This window comes from Pollachius pollachius (assembly GCF_949987615.1).
Source record: "Pollachius pollachius genome assembly, chromosome: 1".
In the NCBI taxonomy this organism is placed as follows: Eukaryota; Metazoa; Chordata; class Actinopteri; order Gadiformes; family Gadidae; genus Pollachius; species Pollachius pollachius.
Genome location: NC_136934.1, coordinates 26,690,119 through 26,707,585, shown reverse-complemented (window position 1 = coordinate 26,707,585; position 17,467 = coordinate 26,690,119). Strand labels below are relative to the sequence as shown.

At 44.1% G+C, this 17,467-nt stretch overlaps 2 protein-coding genes across 3 annotated transcripts in view; both read left to right on the top strand.

Annotated features, from left to right (window-relative positions):
• Positions 1-14,844, top strand: part of LOC307080640 (protein phosphatase Slingshot homolog 1-like) — a 34,798-nt gene extending 19,954 nt beyond the window's left edge. Inside the window, exons 6-14 of one of the 2 annotated variants that reach the window (XM_079743439.1) lie at positions 311-376; positions 1,672-1,737; positions 2,894-3,088; positions 6,385-6,478; positions 7,695-7,823; positions 8,240-8,286; positions 8,371-8,517; positions 8,748-8,948; positions 10,658-14,844. In XM_079743439.1, coding sequence (XP_079599565.1) covers positions 311-376; positions 1,672-1,737; positions 2,894-3,088; positions 6,385-6,478; positions 7,695-7,823; positions 8,240-8,286; positions 8,371-8,517; positions 8,748-8,948; positions 10,658-11,273 — 1,561 coding nt within the window. In that variant the 3' untranslated portion in view covers positions 11,274-14,844. Of the gene's footprint in view, positions 1-307; positions 377-1,671; positions 1,738-2,893; positions 3,089-6,384; positions 6,479-7,694; positions 7,824-8,239; positions 8,287-8,370; positions 8,518-8,747; positions 8,949-10,657 lie in introns of both variants that reach the window. The other variant, XM_079743438.1, reaches the window with a different exon arrangement.
• On the top strand, positions 13,651-16,647 carry LOC307082769 (uncharacterized protein; the record flags this gene model as incomplete). The annotated part of the gene is made up of 3 exons (XM_079746464.1): positions 13,651-13,695; positions 14,556-14,734; positions 14,834-16,647. The coding sequence occupies 3 exons, from the start codon at positions 13,651-13,653 to the stop codon at positions 15,309-15,311; spliced, it is 702 nt and encodes a 233-aa protein (XP_079602590.1). The 3' UTR covers positions 15,312-16,647.
• Positions 16,648-17,467: the final 820 nt, after the last annotated feature.

Genomic DNA, 17,467 nt, shown 5'->3' with positions numbered 1-17,467 from the left:
GTTTTGTTGTTCATACTAAATCGCAATCGCAATTCTAAAAAATCGCAATTCAATTACTTCCCCAAATCGTTCAGCCCTTATCACCACCATCAACTTTACCTCCACAACCTCCAACTTCAACTCCACCTCCACCAACTCCATCCCCTTCAAAACCATTCTCTTCAGTGCCCCATTTCTGAAATTAGAAACACTGCAATATCCTTTAAATACATTGAGTGATCCCACTGGGCACGTAGCATAGGAAACTAATTTGTGTGGTCGCTATCATTTCTCACATATTGTCCCTCACGCTTTGCCCTCCCGTCAGTAGGAACTGTTCCATTGGCATGGTTCTTCCTCTGTGGAGCGACACCAAGATCCACCTGGACGGAGATGGGTGAGTCCTGCTCTCTGCTGCCCCATGATGTGTATCCATTCAGTGGTTACTATAGACTAGAGCAGACCTGTCAAACACCATATACGGCCCGCTACCTCATTTATGTGGCCCGCAGAGCTTCAAAGGCACGTCTTAAAAAAAAAAAGACGTGCGAAATGATGGCGTTTATCTAAAACAGTTTACTAACAAGTGATAGTTGAGGGAAGGCAATTTAATTAAATCCAGTGATGGACTCTCTTCTCTAGATATGTGTAATTGTTTTATTGTATACATTTTCTCCTGCATAGATTTTATATATTATCTCTGTTAGGGATATACCGATACCAGTACTCTGGCTCGGGTCCGATATTGTGCTCATGTACTTGTAATACTTCTCAGATACAACAACCCGATTCCACTTTACGCATCGTCACTTAACGTTTAAGAGCCAATGAAGCCAAAATGTTGTTTTTTTTAAAGGTAATTTGTCCTACATGATCGTCAACACAGTAATCGATGCCATTGTATGACCAAACTATGAGCAAAATAATGGGCACCAACGGCGTGGTTTGAATGGACGATGGGGTTCTGCCTGGGCAGCGGTTGACTGCCCCGGCCGAGAGAAAGTGGAGCTTTTCGGAAACTTAACGCCAATTGTGTGTGGATGGTGAAGCTACGTCTGTGCAGCCATTTATTTAATACCCGTGTCCGAGAGCTAGGATTCCCTGACACCTATAGTATACTATGGTTGACTTTGCTACGGTGTGTGGCGCATGTCATATATAACATTGCTCATTATAGCTCATTATAACTCATACACAACAATGGTACTAAAAGAGTATCACAAAGTTGCCTAGGGTCGTAACCATGGCGATAACATTTCACCCTCTTTCCTAGAACTCTGATTTAAATAGAGCCGGTGAACTGCCCCAACAGAGCTCCCCACGTCCACACAGACCGCAATGCCGGTGCGCCTTGGTCGTGACGTCAGACTACCTCCGAAAAGGTAGTCTGTCGTCACTAAAGAACGCTATCTGCATTCAGCAGGATGGAAAGTTCACATAGTGTTTTAGGGAGAAAAAAAAACATAGGTGATAAAATGGCATAGATTACTATTTTTACGATCACAAAAGACACATTTTCATGTTTAAAACAAAAAATATGTGGTTTTGGATTAACTTGCTCTTAAAACTGTAATGGTATTACAGTTTTATTATATATCTTTATCGGCGAGTACCCAAACGCGCATCCGGCCATTTAGTAATCTGAGAAAAAGTGGAATCGGTGCATCCCTAATCTCAATTATACCTCCCTAGGGGGTTTACAGTGAACACGGTGGAGCGAACTCACGTCTTCAAACCGGTCTCAGTACAAGCTATGTGGTAAGTAGTACAAAGTGCTGTGTTTGATATCAACAACTTTTTCAACCCCAATTAATTGAATTTTTTTACTGAAGAATTTATCCACTTTTTTCCTGTGGAAAAAAGTGGATAAATTCTTCAGTAAAAAAATTACCAAACACATAGAAAGTTTGTTCAAGCTCTGAAAGAACACCTCACAAAATTTGTGTTGTGTGTTGTGTTTGATATCTACATTTACATTTAGGGCATTTATCAGACAATTTTATCCAAGGCGCCTTACAGGAAGTACATTTGTCAAAAGAAAGAGAAACAACAATATATCGCTGTCGGTACAGTCAGGATGTTCATAGAACCAAGTGCCAAGTACTAGCAATCGCTAGGTTAACCCATTCCCTCTATACAACAAAGATAGCTAGGATAAGACACTTCACAATGCCAAGTAATATTTTTAAGTGCCAGGACGTACAACCTACAATGGGTGTGCGTAAGAGGGGTGTTTTTTGGATAGTAAGAGAGGAGAAGGGGCGGTGGGGGGTACCGCCCCTGCTATACAGGGCCCAGGTGAACTGCACAAGTGAGTCTTGAGTCACTTGCGGAAGCTGGTGAACGAATCAGAGGTCCTGACATCGGCAGGGAGCTCCTGCCCCCACTGCAAAGAGTTGTGACTTTTGGCTGCTCTTAGCGATTGCAGTACCAGTCTAGCTTAGGGAGTTGAGCGGAGCCGGGGTGTGTGGTCTGGACTTCGAGGTAGGCAGGTGCAGTACCATTGACTGCCTTGTAGACCAGTACCATCATCTTGAATCTAATGCGATATCAACGACTCTTGCATCACCAATGAATTGATCCAAGTTTTTTTTTTCTGAAGAATTTAACCAATTTTTTTCCAAACGTTCTAATGTGTTCAGGGCAACTCAACATAAAAAAAATAGAAAATCTCGGCATCATCATTTCTGGGCTCCGAGTTGTCCGACTTGATGTCAGTAGCAGTATCAAACATGGGTGTTTGTTGATGTTTTAACACATCATTTGATGTGTAATTATGCAATATGTGTTTGTATCGTTTTTCTTATATTTATGTGATTATAGCAATATGTGGTATTTAAGAGCTATTTTACAGATTAAATTAGTTTAACAGTGCTTACTAGCATGTTGTTGAGTCCTCCTTCCCCGCTGGCAGGTCGGCCCTGCAGATCTTACACAAGGCTTGCGAGGTGTCGCGCAGACACAACTACTTCCCCGGGGGCATGGCCCTCACCTGGCTGGGCTACTACGACAGCTGCGTCTCCTCGGAGCAGAGCTGCATCAACCAGTGGAACGCCATGAAGGACCTGGAGACCACGCGGCCAGACTCGCCCGACATGTTCGTGGACAAGTCAGTGTCAAGTCAATTGAATGAGTATAGCTCTCCTATATCGAAGATCCAGTCCCAAAGGGCTTCACAGGCCACAGTTTATGACCCCTGCCTAATGAATAAGCCCCCAAAAGAGTAAGGAAAAGCTCTGTTAATAATACAGGAAGAATCATTGAGAAGGAACTCAGAACGAGGGATCCGTCCTTCAGTGAGGAAAGACCCATTCGCATGTATTGCACATTACATCAAATATATATGAATTATATAACATTTTACACACATTACCTTTTCTATAAATCTGAATATAGTGCACGTATGATGTACAAAATCTAAACATTTATGCATGCGTACATTTATTTTGTTTGTTTTCTAAATGATAGACACTAAGTGTCTATTATTATTGGGGGTCAAGCAGCGAAGCTGCGAGACAACCTATTGTTTTCGTACGTTTTCTTTACCTCCATGGGAGTCTATGGCAGTCCATAGAACGCCTTGGTGAAATTTGGCACACTGGTTCAGGACAGTCCCATTAGCCCATGAAGCAAATTTGAGGTCGCTAGCTCATCAGCTCTAGCGCCACCAACAGGTCAAAGTTGGACATGCATTCATGTTTATAACTTTCGACCCATTCATCCAATATTCACAAACAAGGTATCATTGGATTCCTTGATCCAAGCCGAGTTCAACCCACCCTATGTCGTCGTTTTGCGCCATGATGGATTTTCCGCCATCTCGGTTTATGTCAAAAACCTTTTTAAAATGCATCTCCTATCACAAATTTTGTCCAATCATTGCAAATCTTGGCAGACATGATCATCAGGCCATGCTTGATAAAATTATATCAGACCGATTTATCAAATTCAAAACCGTTTGGCCAGGACAGCCAATCAAATTTAGCCGCAAAGTCGCCAGCAGCGCTTTGACGTATCATAACCAAACTTGGTACATAGACCCATGACATCATCATGGGGACACTCAATGAATTTGGTAACCATGACCTCTAGGGGGCGCTATAATTAATGAAGAGGTGTTTTAACTCCTCTCTCTTCACATGAGTATATTTCAAACAAATGTTCAATGTCTGGTGATACTATCAGACCTCCCCATGTAGCTAGCAAATGATTTCTCACGGAAACATCTGCGACAGCCAATCAAATTCGACCGCGAAGCCGCCAAACAGGAAGTAAGCCAATATCTCAGCAGTCCTTTGACATATCATTACCAAACTAAGTACATAGACCCATGACATCATCATGGAGACATTTACATTCACATTTACATTTAGGGCATTTAGCAGACGCTTTTATCCAAAGTGACTTACAAGAAGTGCATTTGTTACAATAAGTACATTTGTCATAAGAAGTGAAACAATATATCGCTGTCAGTACAGTAAAGATGTTCATAGAACCAAGTGCAAGTATTACAATCGCTAGGCTAACCCATTCCCCGTGTAAAGCAACGATAGCAGCTACTGTAGACGATACACAATTAAGTACCTTGAATAAGTGCAATGTGCAAGTGCCAGGACGTACAACATTCAATGGTGGCTGTGCATTGGCTTCTATGCAGAGTCGAGGTGAACTCTGAACAGGTGAGTTTTGAGTCTTTTGCGGAAGCTGGTGAGCGACTCTGCGATCCTGACATCGGTAGGGAGCTCGTTCCACCACTGAGGTCCCAAAACAGAGAAAAGTTGTGACTTCGCTGATCGACCTTTGCTTGCTCTTAGCGATGGCGGTACCAGACGTCCAGCTGAGGCCCTCAATGAATTTAGTGACCATCGACCTCTTGGAGGCCTTTTGGCCGCCATGTTGAAAATTGTCAAAATCAATAATACATATCCACAGGACACAAATTATGTCCAATCATCATGAAACTTGCCATATATGATCTTCAGACCAAGCTGAACAAATGTGCCAAACAGCTTTCTCAGATTCAAAACTGTTTGGCCGTGACAGCCAATGAAACTTGACGGCAAAGCCTGTTCTCAGCATCTCTTTAACATATCATAGCCAAACTAGGTGCATAGACTCATGACATCATTCTGAGGACATCCAAACAATTTGGTGACCTTTGACCTCAGGGGGACGTCAAACAGGAAGTGAGCTCATTTCTCTGCAAGGCCTTCATGCATCCAAACCAAACTTGGCTCATAGTCTTATGACCCTATCCTGATGATGCCCAAATAATTGGGCATCATCAACGCCTAGGGGGGCGTTGTTAGCAGCGAGTCTATTCCGGCCCTTACAAAGCAACTTCAATGCATTTTCATTGTGATAACCATTTGCCAATATCATCATGTTGCCACCTAACCAATTACGTCTGTCCAGCAAAATTTGTTTATTGAGTTCCTGCTGCATTCTGCTTGACCCCCACATTGCTGCTCGCAGCTTTATTTATTATTATTATTATTGTTTCTGTAACGTTTTTTTTTCGTCAAAAAAAAAGTCATACTGCAGCCTATACCCTACATCGAAAACTCTTGAAATTTTCAGTTATGTTTACCAATAACCCCCTCTACAAATTTGTGGTACTGCACCCAAAGGTGGCGTTATTGTAAAAAATCATGAATTAGGCTTATTTCTCCTCACCAGATTAACCTGGACTCAAAATTCTTTCAGAATATTAATCTCTAGAATCAGACGCATTTATCAAACCCTCTTAGGGTCTTATGCCCTAAAAATGTATACTTTCGCCACATAAAATCTTTAGATCAAGCCTCACAAAAATCATCAAACAGAATTTGTTTGTACTTAGTTCCATTTGAGAAATATTGGCCAATAATGTTGGAGCAGTTAGCCCATTTTTCTTATGACCATTTTGTTATTGTATTAAAAATCATAAGGCTATTATTAAGTGGATACCAATACCCCCCACTACTAATAAACCCAAATTGTGGTACTACACCCAAAGGTGGCGCTATTTTAAAAGATATATGAACTAGCCTTATTTCTCCTTACCAGATTGACCTGGACTCAAAATTCTTTCATCATATTAATCTCCGTTAGTGTTCTTGACTACAAATGTTTAATTTACCCAGAATTTCAAAGATTTTTCAGGTATATGCTTTGAAGAAAGCCCTTAATTCACCATGTGAATGAGTGGAACATCTTTCCTTAAATATGACAATTATATGTTACATTTTTATGTCTTCCATTAGTGTGTTCTTGACTTTTAATTTTGCTCGGACCCCGTTAATCACCGCTTGCGGTTATATTTATTATTATTGTTATTATTATTATTATCCTATCATAGGCAAAAGACTGTAGAGGCTCCCAGTGCAGTAGGTTACAGTGTCAGCGGTCTGTATGGTCTCCTAGGCCGTCAGAGAGAGAGTGCACCGAAGGACTCCTGAAGGCCAAGCTTCGCAGTATCATGAGTTACCAGGACCTGGACAACGTCACGTCCAAACAGGTAAACGAAAAATAAAGCACACCAGTTTAAAGTAGCAGGTTCCCTGGACTGTCTGGAATTTAGGTTTCTGGGCCGCTGATTCAATTTTGAGGAATAAGTTCTCTCAATCACTGATAGGTTGAACCTGAAAAATGTGTGCTCGAGATCGAGACAGGCTTCATAAGCCATCATCTATCGCACCCTTAAAATGGGATTGCTCAGGGGATTCCCAAGCCGCTAATGCTATTTCAGTGATTTTACTGGTTGGATAGGGGGAGGATTTGTGCTACGGCACAATGGAAAGGTTGATTCCATGAGACGAGGTGAAGGCATCAAGTGTTTGCCACGTTTGACTTGGTGATAAAAATAGCAAAACGTGTAACAAAATTTGTAACATGAATCTACTTATATTTGAAGAGAGATGGAGCTCCAGTTTACTATACAGCCTTCTGCATACTCTGAACAGGAATCAATTCCCATCAGTAAACAACATCAGTAAAGTTTGTAAGCTACTGCTAGAGACCCCGCATCTCAGCTACGTAGGCTACCGTCAGACTCCTGGCTCCTGTGTAGTGTGAAAGGAGCGAAAGTTGCTCCCAATTCCAAAATGACTCCAGTAAAAACGAGTCAAGTTGATTGTTAAGCCAGAAACATATGCGACCAACAAGGACGAAAACTTGTAATACAATAGTTTTGGATATGAGACCATAGAAAGAAGTGGCAATTGCAGCCCTGGCAGAGTTATCTCAGAGCTAGCCTGTAATGAACCAGGATTGCTCACGTCAAGGCTCACATCATGAGTGGTCATGGTAACTGAAGTGAGAGTAGTCTATCTTGGTATCTGAAACCGATTCCCTAAATCGTGACTTAATAAATCCGGTTAACTTGGAAATCCAACTTCAATCGGGGCCCTGCTGACTTCCTACAGAAGTTATTTTGTATCAAAACTAGGGATGGAGGATATGAAAACGAGTATTACAGTCAAGGTCACCTCAGACCTTCACATCATAACAATATACATTGATGTACAACAGTGAGTACAGAATTATTTGTGGATATGAGCCAGTTAGGCTAGTGGTTTGGGTCTTTGTCTCCCACCGAAAAGGTTGTGAGTTTTGAAACCCTTATGTCCTATCTGCCAAAGTGTCTGCCAAAACAGTAAATCAAACCAATAGCAGTAATAATAATAATGATGCCACTAAGTAACAATCAAGAGCTATCTGCTTATGTGTCTTAGATCCGCACAGAGCTGGAGCAGCATATGAGCTGCAACCTGAACGAGTACAAGGAGTTTATCGACAACGAGATGCTTCTGATCCTGGGTCAGATGGATAAGGCCTCGCTGATCTTCGATCACCTCTACCTGGTAGCTACTTGCTAGATTTATCCTTCTATTCATAATTTTTTAAGTCAATATAACAAACATTAACATTTTACGTTTATATTGTTTTCTTGTTTTCCTGGTCAGACAAATCAGGCAAATGTATTCGTATTTTGTCTCGAATAGGAATATGTTGGGCTGTGGTAGCATGTGTTGGGCATTGGCCATGTGGGGGGGGTCTGATAGTAATGGTGAGTGTGTATACTTAATCCAAGTCAAGGCACCCAGGTCTCCCATACAGTTGAAACTATCCATTACCTTTTTATATGACGTCAAAGCCGCAAAAGGTTGTCTTCCAGATATAATAATAACATCTTTGACAGAGTCTGGATAACAGCTACTGTAGCAAAAGGTGGTACAGAATGAGGAGCAGTGTTGACGGTGTGTTTGTTGTCGCCCAGGGATCAGAATGGAACGCGTCTAACATGGAAGAGCTGCAGGAGACAGGGTGAGACCTGCTTTGACCCAAGATAAAAACACAAACAATCATTTGAATTGTAATTGACTAAATCGGTGACCCCCCTCCCCCCAGAGTGGGCTACATCCTCAACGTGACCCGGGAGATAGACAACTTCTTCCCTGGGACATTCTGCTACCACAACATACGTGTGTATGATGAGGAGGCCACAGACCTGCTGGCCCACTGGAACCACACCTACCACTTTATCCTCAAGGCCAAGTGAGTGTGAGTGTGTGTGTGTGTGTGTGTGTGTGTGTGTCTGTGTGTGTGTGTGTGTGTGTGTGTGTGTGTGCGCGCGAGTGTATTTCCATCTGGTTTTACTTTAAAGGACTACTTTGGAAATATATGTTCAATCTATTCAAGTATTAACAGGATATGTTATGTTTTTTTCTAACCCCGTAATCGATTCAAATCAAATGGTCATCTCGAATGCCACCTACTGCTAACAGGAAAAACAACTCCAAGTGTCTGGTGCATTGCAAGATGGGTGTGAGCCGCTCGGCCTCCACGGTGATCGCCTACGCCATGAAGGAGTACGGCTGGTCTCTGGAGAAGGCCTACGGCTTCGTCAAGCAGAAGAGGAGCATCACCAGGCCCAACGCCGCCTTCATGAGGCAGCTGGCCGAGTACGAGGGTATCCTGGACGCCAGGTAGAGCACTTGCACCGCACCCAAGCCTGGAGGACTCACCGCTCACAGGGTTCTGCTGACATCGGTGCCTCCAGAATCAGATTGTTCACGAATATCAGTAAAGCCTTGGCTAGGCAGAAATCTATCTCCACATATGTGGCCTTATGTTGTGAACAAAGCCCAAGCCAGGGCCACTCGTGGGCTGTGTGCTTATATCTATGCATCTATATATCTCTCCATGTGTTATATTTACATCTATATAGCTATCTGTGTGTTATATCTATCTATTTAAGCAATATCACACAAGAGGGAGTGCTGTTGTACTGAATATCAGCACAGCTGTGATTCGGTCGTAGGTACGAGGCCGCAGGTATGAGGCCGTAGGCCGAGTGCTGAAGATAATCACAGCCGTGCTGATATTCAGTACAACAGCACAACCTCGAGTGATACTGCTTTTATACAACAGTTCTACAAGCACCATTTATTAGTTAACAGCAATAAGCAACAACAGATTATGATTTATTTGTTTATTTAATGATTTATTTGGCTCTGCCAACACAAATAGATCCGCAACTGGACTGGGACTGAACTGTTGCCAAGTAACAAATAAACACACTAACTTGCTACTTTGTATAGGTCTACATGTTACTGCAGACCAGCTAGCCTACTTTTTTTCCTCTAGGTTTGCGCTGAAGGATCAGTGCAGGCTTCTTTCCTTCCCTTCGTTATTAGAACACCTGTAAAGCGGAGTGATCCATGTATAGTTAACAGTCCCAGTGCTGTTATACTCTATATCAGCACTCATGGAATGCCTCTTGTCCAATCAAATTACTTGGTCGGAACTAACTGTTGTATAAACATCTATATATCTGTCTATTAGTTATATCTAAACACCTATACATCTATCTATGTGTTATATCTATACTAGGGATGTCAGTTTCGGTTAATTTTGCTTTCGATAGGCTGACGACCATTCCCATTGCAAAAACAAATGTTCACTTAAACTGTGCGCGCAAACACAGGGGGTTTATGTAAGTTCATACAGTGCATTTGTGCAGATGGAAAATTGCCTTCTAGTTTACATATCAGATGTCTCGTCATGTAGATAAATACACTTGTATTGAACATAATGAGGTAAAATATTCTGAGGTAAAGTTTCCAGTGGCCCTCGCCCATGCGAAAGAGCAGTAGTTGTTCCTAGTGCATTTCTCAGATGAAAATGAAACATTTCAGAAAATATCACAGTACTCGTAATAACCCAACAAACATTTTGTTGGACAATAAAAAACCTTTAAAAGGCGTTAAAAGTTGCAGGACTGTTTTCCGATTAGTGACATATATATATTGTTTAATAATCCTGAATCCATGATTGTTTTTTATTGTGGACATATGCCCGATGCTAAATCGTTATATTGACGTTTCTAGGAAAGCACAACATTTGTCGCTTAAGGCTCTACTCATAAGTGTGTGAATTGACACACACCAGTGACGGCAGACATTTTTATCCAAAGCGACTGTTGCACAATAAGCAAAAAGGGATATGTTGCAACTGTTTGTGTGTTATATCTTTATATCTGTTCATCTATATATCTCTCTGTGTTATATCTATACATCTATACTTCTGTCTGTGTTTTAAATCTATACATTTGTCTGTGTGTTACATCTATACATCTGTACTTCTGTCTTTGTGTTATATCTATACATCTATACCTCTTTCTGTGTGTTTCCAGTAAACAGCGCCACAACCGGCTCTGGCACCCGGACATCGACTGTGAGATGTCCACTGTCGGCCACCAGGGGATTTCCCAGTGCTGCCAGTGGGCCCCAGCGGAGCCAGGTGGCGTGTCCCCCTCCCGCCTGACCCCGGGCTGGGTTGGGGGGCTGGACGTGGACCCGGCTTACAACAACTACTACTTCCGCCGGCTGTCGGACTCTGCGCTGGAAAGCGAGCCGTCCACGCCGGTGCGCGGCCCGGGCCCGCTCCTTAACATGGACAAGGTGTTCATCCAGATCGAGGATGTGGAGCGGGACGCGCTGCTGGACGATGAGGGTCCCCCGCCCCACCTAGGGGCCGGAGGCGGCGGAGTCACGGCGGAGGGCACGGATGGCCTGGGGGCCCTGAAGGGCCGCCTGGAGTTCAGCACCGTTGAAGAGGAGGACGAGGAGGAGGTGCGCAAGGAGGAGGCAGAAATGGAGGTGCTGATGCATCCCAATGGAGGAGGAGGAGGGGAAGGCACAGGGATGGACTTGGTATCACTGAATGAGAGTTCAAACAATAACAATAATAACAACAGAAACAACAACAAGCTCCTCGCTGTAAGTTTTGAAACAAGAGCAGCATGTTGACCATCATGCTGTGGGACCGCTACAGTGTTTCAGCATAATCCCTAACCACACCTGCTGCAGAGCAACGCAGCCATCATTTTGCTTTAACCCCCCCTCTTTAGTTTTTAGTCCGTGTGTCCGTGTCCGTGTGTGTGTGTGTGTGTGTGTGTGTGTGTGTGTGTGTGTGTGTGTGTGTGTGTGTGTGTGTGTGTGTGTGTGTGTGTGTGTGTGTGTGTGTGTGTGTGTGTGTGCGTGCGTGCGTGCGTGCGTGCGTGCGTGTGTGAGATTAGGAAACCGCCCCTTCAAACACCCATAAACTCCACCCAGTGTCTTGGCCCGGGACCAGAGGAGACCCTCCTTCTCTGGACACTTAGGCTTGCCTTAAAGATGAACTGAACTGAAATAATCAACATCGATAACGTGTTAGTTATGACCATTATAAAAAAAATTACACTAAAAAAATATTTAAAACATCAATATATAGCTTTTTTTTAGCAACAAAAGAAAATACGTCTGTTAGTATTATAGTGCCGATGACGTCACTGGCATGGTAGGACTAGGTCGTTGCTGCAGACACGCGAACGTCTTCTACACTCCACGGCGGAAAACAGTGATTTTAATATGGCTGGTTACGCGTTTGAGCCTGTGAGGGACATGCCCGACTGCCACCCGGTGGAGAGGGATCAATTTCAGGCTCCAGCTCCACCTTCGGATCGTGTGGGTGTGACTGGTGTGCGTGTGGGTGCTCTCGGAGCATGGACACTGCCATTGAATCGGTGTGCTGCCGAGAGGTCCCGGTCAACCTTGACCATCTAATGGTGGGATTAGGTTGCATAACCATGCATAGGGCATTTCGGATGCTGTGCGGCGAGGGAGAGGTTTTGGAAGTGGCCATGCTCTCTCTAAGGGACGTCCGAGCGGAGCGCGAGTGGAGCGCCCCATAAATAGCAACCAAGTAAAAAGGCGAAAATGGTCATTCCCCCTCCGTTTTCCTTTGATGCGTTTCAGGAATATCTCCGTAAAGACGGACTTAATGCGGAAACGCAACGAGCTGTACAAACGCTGTAGTACCTACATATTCAAGGCGCTGGTTCTCCACAAAAATAAGTGGAGCGCATCCAGCCTGCGCGCTGTATTAAAACATTAAAATCGAGGAGGAGATAGTAGTTGTTTAACCTTTTAGATTGAGTAGAAATACTTTTTAATGTACAGTTAGTAATTAAATTGACCAAGGGGCTGTATTTAAAGCTACAAAAATAATACAAAAAAAAATACTTTAAACGCAACTCTAACGTCGCTTCAGGCGTCCACACGAATCCTAACACGAAACCGCATAGGTCCGGTTTAATTTGAAACCACCCTGGGACCATGGACCTATTAAAGAACATGGTTTATTATCTGCCTAATAACATGGTTATTAAAGACATGGTTTCACAAAAAAATCGCCTCCGGGTGGACGGGACATGAAAGACATGTTCAATGCACTTTGGGAGATACACCCGCGGATGAGCATAGATGCGAGGCGGATTCACGAGTGTCACGTTTACTTTAGGTGGATGTTGATGGATATTGCATAGATGGATATTGCACAGATACATCTTACTATGAAACTACTTCGAGTTTTACTCCCTCTGCATCAGCAATCGGCTAGTCGGCGAACATCAGGGTGAGTAGAAAGGGACATTTGTGGAACTTCTGTTTACAGACCTGCCGTGGTTTAATTAGCAGCTTGGAAACAGATCTGTGATATCGTCGGAGTAATAGTTTATACACTTTATGGTCGGAGTGCTAGCGTGTGGAGATTGACATGAGAAGGGCTGAATGATATCGGAGGGTTAGTCAGTTTTAAGGCTGCCAGCCATGTATTAAGGGCTGGTTTCCTATTCAAAGGTAGCCTGTGGAAATGTATGATTACCCCAGCTGCCTTGGCCCTATATAATTCATTAATGCAGCCAGGGGCAACGCAATAAGATGTTCCTCCTGTAGACCTGGTTGTTTGCTTTTCCGTAGCCATTTCAGCGAGCATCAGAGCCTGACTATGACCTGCTATGGCTGCTAGAGCCACAGAGTAGGAGTAGGTTACCATGCCAGTGACGTAGTTGATTGTTGAAATCCAACATGGCGGCGCCCTGTAACACTTTCACCGTACAATTTAATTCCTTTTAGCAAGTTCAGCCTTTTTTAGTTATTGTACCAATGAGAAGGCAGACAATACATCTGTTATATCAACTAAACTTAAAATTTCAGTTCAGTTCATCTTTAAGAAGTCCGAAGAACGCACCCTGTCAGCTGAAACTTTCCAATACGGAGCTCTTCCTGCCTGTAACCCCCCTCCTCCTCCTCCTCACCTCCACAATCCCCGCCTCATGGAGGCCCAGATTATAGTAGCCAGGATGAGATGGAGGTGGAGACTGTGCTTGAGGGCAGCTTCCTGAGCTGCAGAGTATGGAGCCTCGTACGGAGGAGAGCCGTTCTGCGACCCTAGTCCTCCCCAAGCACCAGACCCACCAGTGCCTGGTCCTCCAAAAGGGCCTGGTTCTACCCCAGCACAGACCCCCAAAGGCCTGGTCCTCCCTCAGCACCAGACCCACCAGGGGGGCCTCATTACAGAAACTTCCTAACTATGAAATCCTATCCTATCTTGAGATAGGAAGGCATTAAGGGGGTTTGGTATTACAGAAGGTTTCCTAACTTAACTTAGGAAGAAATCCTATTTTATCTTAAGATAGGAATTTAGCCATTACAGAACTATCCTAAGTTAGGAATTTCTTAAGTTAGGATCCATAAGTTAGGTGGCCATACACCCTGTCCTAAATTCAAAATAACTGAAAAAAATGGCAGCAGCACTGCTAGTAGGTCTGTATGACAATGAAGACGAGGAACATCAGAACAGAAACGTGATGGCTGAAAGGCTACCGAGACCGCATAATGATTTGTTAAATTTTCCTGACCATATTGTAATTTTATTTTATCGCCTACAAAGACATTAAATTTCGAATTTGGTGGAAGAATTACTTTACTACTTTATTACTCCTCTTCTTGTTCTCTTTACCAATACCCACCATGACCGTAATACTAGTGCTTCTAGCTTGCCATTATTAACAAAGATCCTTTATCAACAGTCTCTGTTAGCGTTAAAAGTAACTTGTTCTATCAATCTCGTGCACATTCTGAGTGCAGAAACAGACATAACCTGATGATTGCCGATCGAAAAATCAGATTGACAGAACAGTTAGGATTACCTAAGATAGGAGGCCAAAGATATGATAGGAAACGGCCGACTGCCAGGAACTGCTGTAATAGGAACCGCTTAAGCACCAGACCCACCAGGGCCTGGTCCTCGCCCAGCACCAGATCCCCAGGGCCTGGTCTACCCCCAGCACCAGACCCACCAGGGCCTGGTCCTCCGCCAGCACCAGACCCACCAGGGCCTGGTCCTCCGCCAGCACCAGACCCCCCCAGGGCCTGGTGCTGGGGGTCTGGTGCCTTGCCCAGCAACAGACCCCCCAGGGCCTGGTCTCCGGCTGCGCCCAGCTTCTGGAGAGGCTTTAAGAGCGCCTGCTGCTGCAACACACCTGCAGGGGCCCAAAGAGGAGGAAGACCGGTCTTACTTCCCTGGGGACCTCCTCTCGTCTTTCACGCCGTGCACTGCGGAGCTGCACCTGCACGCCAGTGGGGTCTCCTCACCCGGCCGGCCGGTTCCGGCAGCGAGCGCTGGAGATCGAGGCACGTACACGTTTGGCGGGCCTCACCATGCCCTCGCACCTCAAGCACTCCAACTCGCTAGCCAAGCTGGATGGCCTCCAGCTGTCCAGCCATGACCTGTGCTCCGCTTGCTCCTCGGACGCCGCCTCCCTTGCGCTGTTTGTGTCCCAGTCCCCGGAGCAGGGCCCCACGTGGGACTGTCTCTCTGTGGTCAACATCCCCTGCTCAGGGCCCAGGAAGACAAGGGGGCGGACCTTGGAAGGAGAGCTGGCTGGAGGAGACTGGGAGGCAAGGAAAGGCTCCCCCCCTTGTCTCCATTCCTTTGAGGAGGTTGGAACATCGGAGTCCTCGTGAACCATATGCACATGTGCCAGTTTGGTCTTTTCAAACAAAGGAAGAAAGGCCAGCATTTGAGTCTGTAGCCTGCATGCATGTAGCGTGCGTGTGTAAGCCAACAATTCACCTCAACCTTAGTTTGTTCTGTGGACACAAAGAAAGTGCCTTTTTGACTCCCGACACCAGAGGCATAGATAACTTCAAACCAATTATTACCCTGCCGTCAATCACTCACTTCAAGTATGAGGGACTAATATCAGTCCCTCTCTGTTGTAGAAGTTCAAACAACTGTAGAATAGGAACAAACTAATTGGAAATAATAATCTTTATTTATACAGCACTTTTCTAAACAGAGAAATAGGTGTGTAAGTCCCTTCAGGGCTGCAGCAGATCAAGTGACTGGCGACTAGAAGGGGTTCGATCCTTGGTTCCCTGAGCAAGGCACATGACCCTAACTGTAGCAGACCTTCTTACGCCTCATACCTTGCATGTTTGACACCTCGGGGGGTGTGTGTGTGTGAGTGTATGGGTCGGTGGGTGGATGTGCAATGTGCGGCATTGATAGTAATTGCTTTGGAGCAGCCAAAGTTAATTTAAAGAATAGTGAAGAAGTCTTGATTCTCTATCTTGGATCAGATTGTAACTATACTACTTATTTAAAAATAACAAAAAAATGTATGTGTTATTAACTTGTCCCTTGACTAGTAAGTGTTGAATCTTTCAGTTTTTGATGTCTTTACATTCCTAAAAACAGCCCATTATGCCACTGGACATTAAGCTGAGATATGCAGCATGGGTCAAATCAACTTGTAATTGTAACGGCCGTCTACCAGTCAGTTTTTCTGGGATTTTAAGCGGTAAACCATAACATTTAGTTATTACTTATTAAATCTCTTGACATTTGTAGATAAACAATGTCAATCGGCAATCTCCTACTGCTAACATCAATATATAGACAAGAGGTGCCAATCTTTTACTCAGTTGTGCTTTTTTTTATGTGGAAGACCAAAGTTGTATGCTTGTCCCAACACATGGATACAGATACACTGTTAATTCAAAAGATAAATACATAAGATCATTTATTTGTTGTCATGCTGTTAAACTCCTTTGCACCTGACAAACAGTCATTGGTTTATAGCGTTTTTAGATGTTTTGCTCATATTTTTCAAATAAATTACAAGTTTTGTCCTATTGATGGGACAGCAGATTACTTCACTGTTTTTGTACTGATTTTATTTTATATCTAAGTATGCAGTAAATTTTGTACTATACATTTGCTGTAGTTTCAACGCATATTGCACTTTTTGTTTGTTTAAATAATGTACTGTATGTGTTTATTATGAAAATAAACAGTTCTATTTCATATTACCTGACCACTGTATAAACTCCTTAAGTCGTCTTATTGTCACCTTACTTGTGGCCAGTGTTGCCACAGTTACCTTGAAAAAGTAATCCGATTACTGATTAATAGTTACTCCTTAAAATAGTAACATAGTTACTTTACTGATTACTTGATTTTAAAAGTAACTAAGTTAGATTACAAGTTGCTTTATTAGTTACATTTAGCTGCAACGACACCCCCTGCCGCCTCAAAATAAAAAATTACAACCGGTTTTGCTAATACTAATTCCCCCCCCCACCCCCAGTCAACAATTGTTCTTCCCCCCCAGTGCACACACTGACACGGCTTTCAACCGCTTCCGGCAACTTTTAATGCGTAGACAAAATATCGCCGCGCGCTTTACGGGGCGATCACCGGCCGCATCTCCACGTGCGTGACGTAAACAGCGCGTTCTAGCGCTCGAGCTGCTCGGACCTCCCCGTGGGCAGGCCTGCATTAACCTACCATTGGGCCCTGGGGCTGAGAGGTTTTGTAGGCCCCCTGAGAGGGGATCTTACAATGAAGATGTGTCAATTATTGGCTGAGGTGTCAAGTGGCCGCTGGGCACATTTCCACTAGTGGCCCTCTTGTTTCTTGGCTCATGATTGGCCTCTGATCTTTGTAAGCACCAAACAAAAAATCACATTGTCTTGGGCCTACGCCGATCGGGGGGCCTATCATGGGCTAGTTTTTTTTTTTTTTTACTGCAGCTCATGATAGGCCCCCTGATCGTCGTAGGCCCTGGGGCTTCAGCCCAGGTAAGCCCGTGCATTAAGGTGGCCTTGCCCGTGGG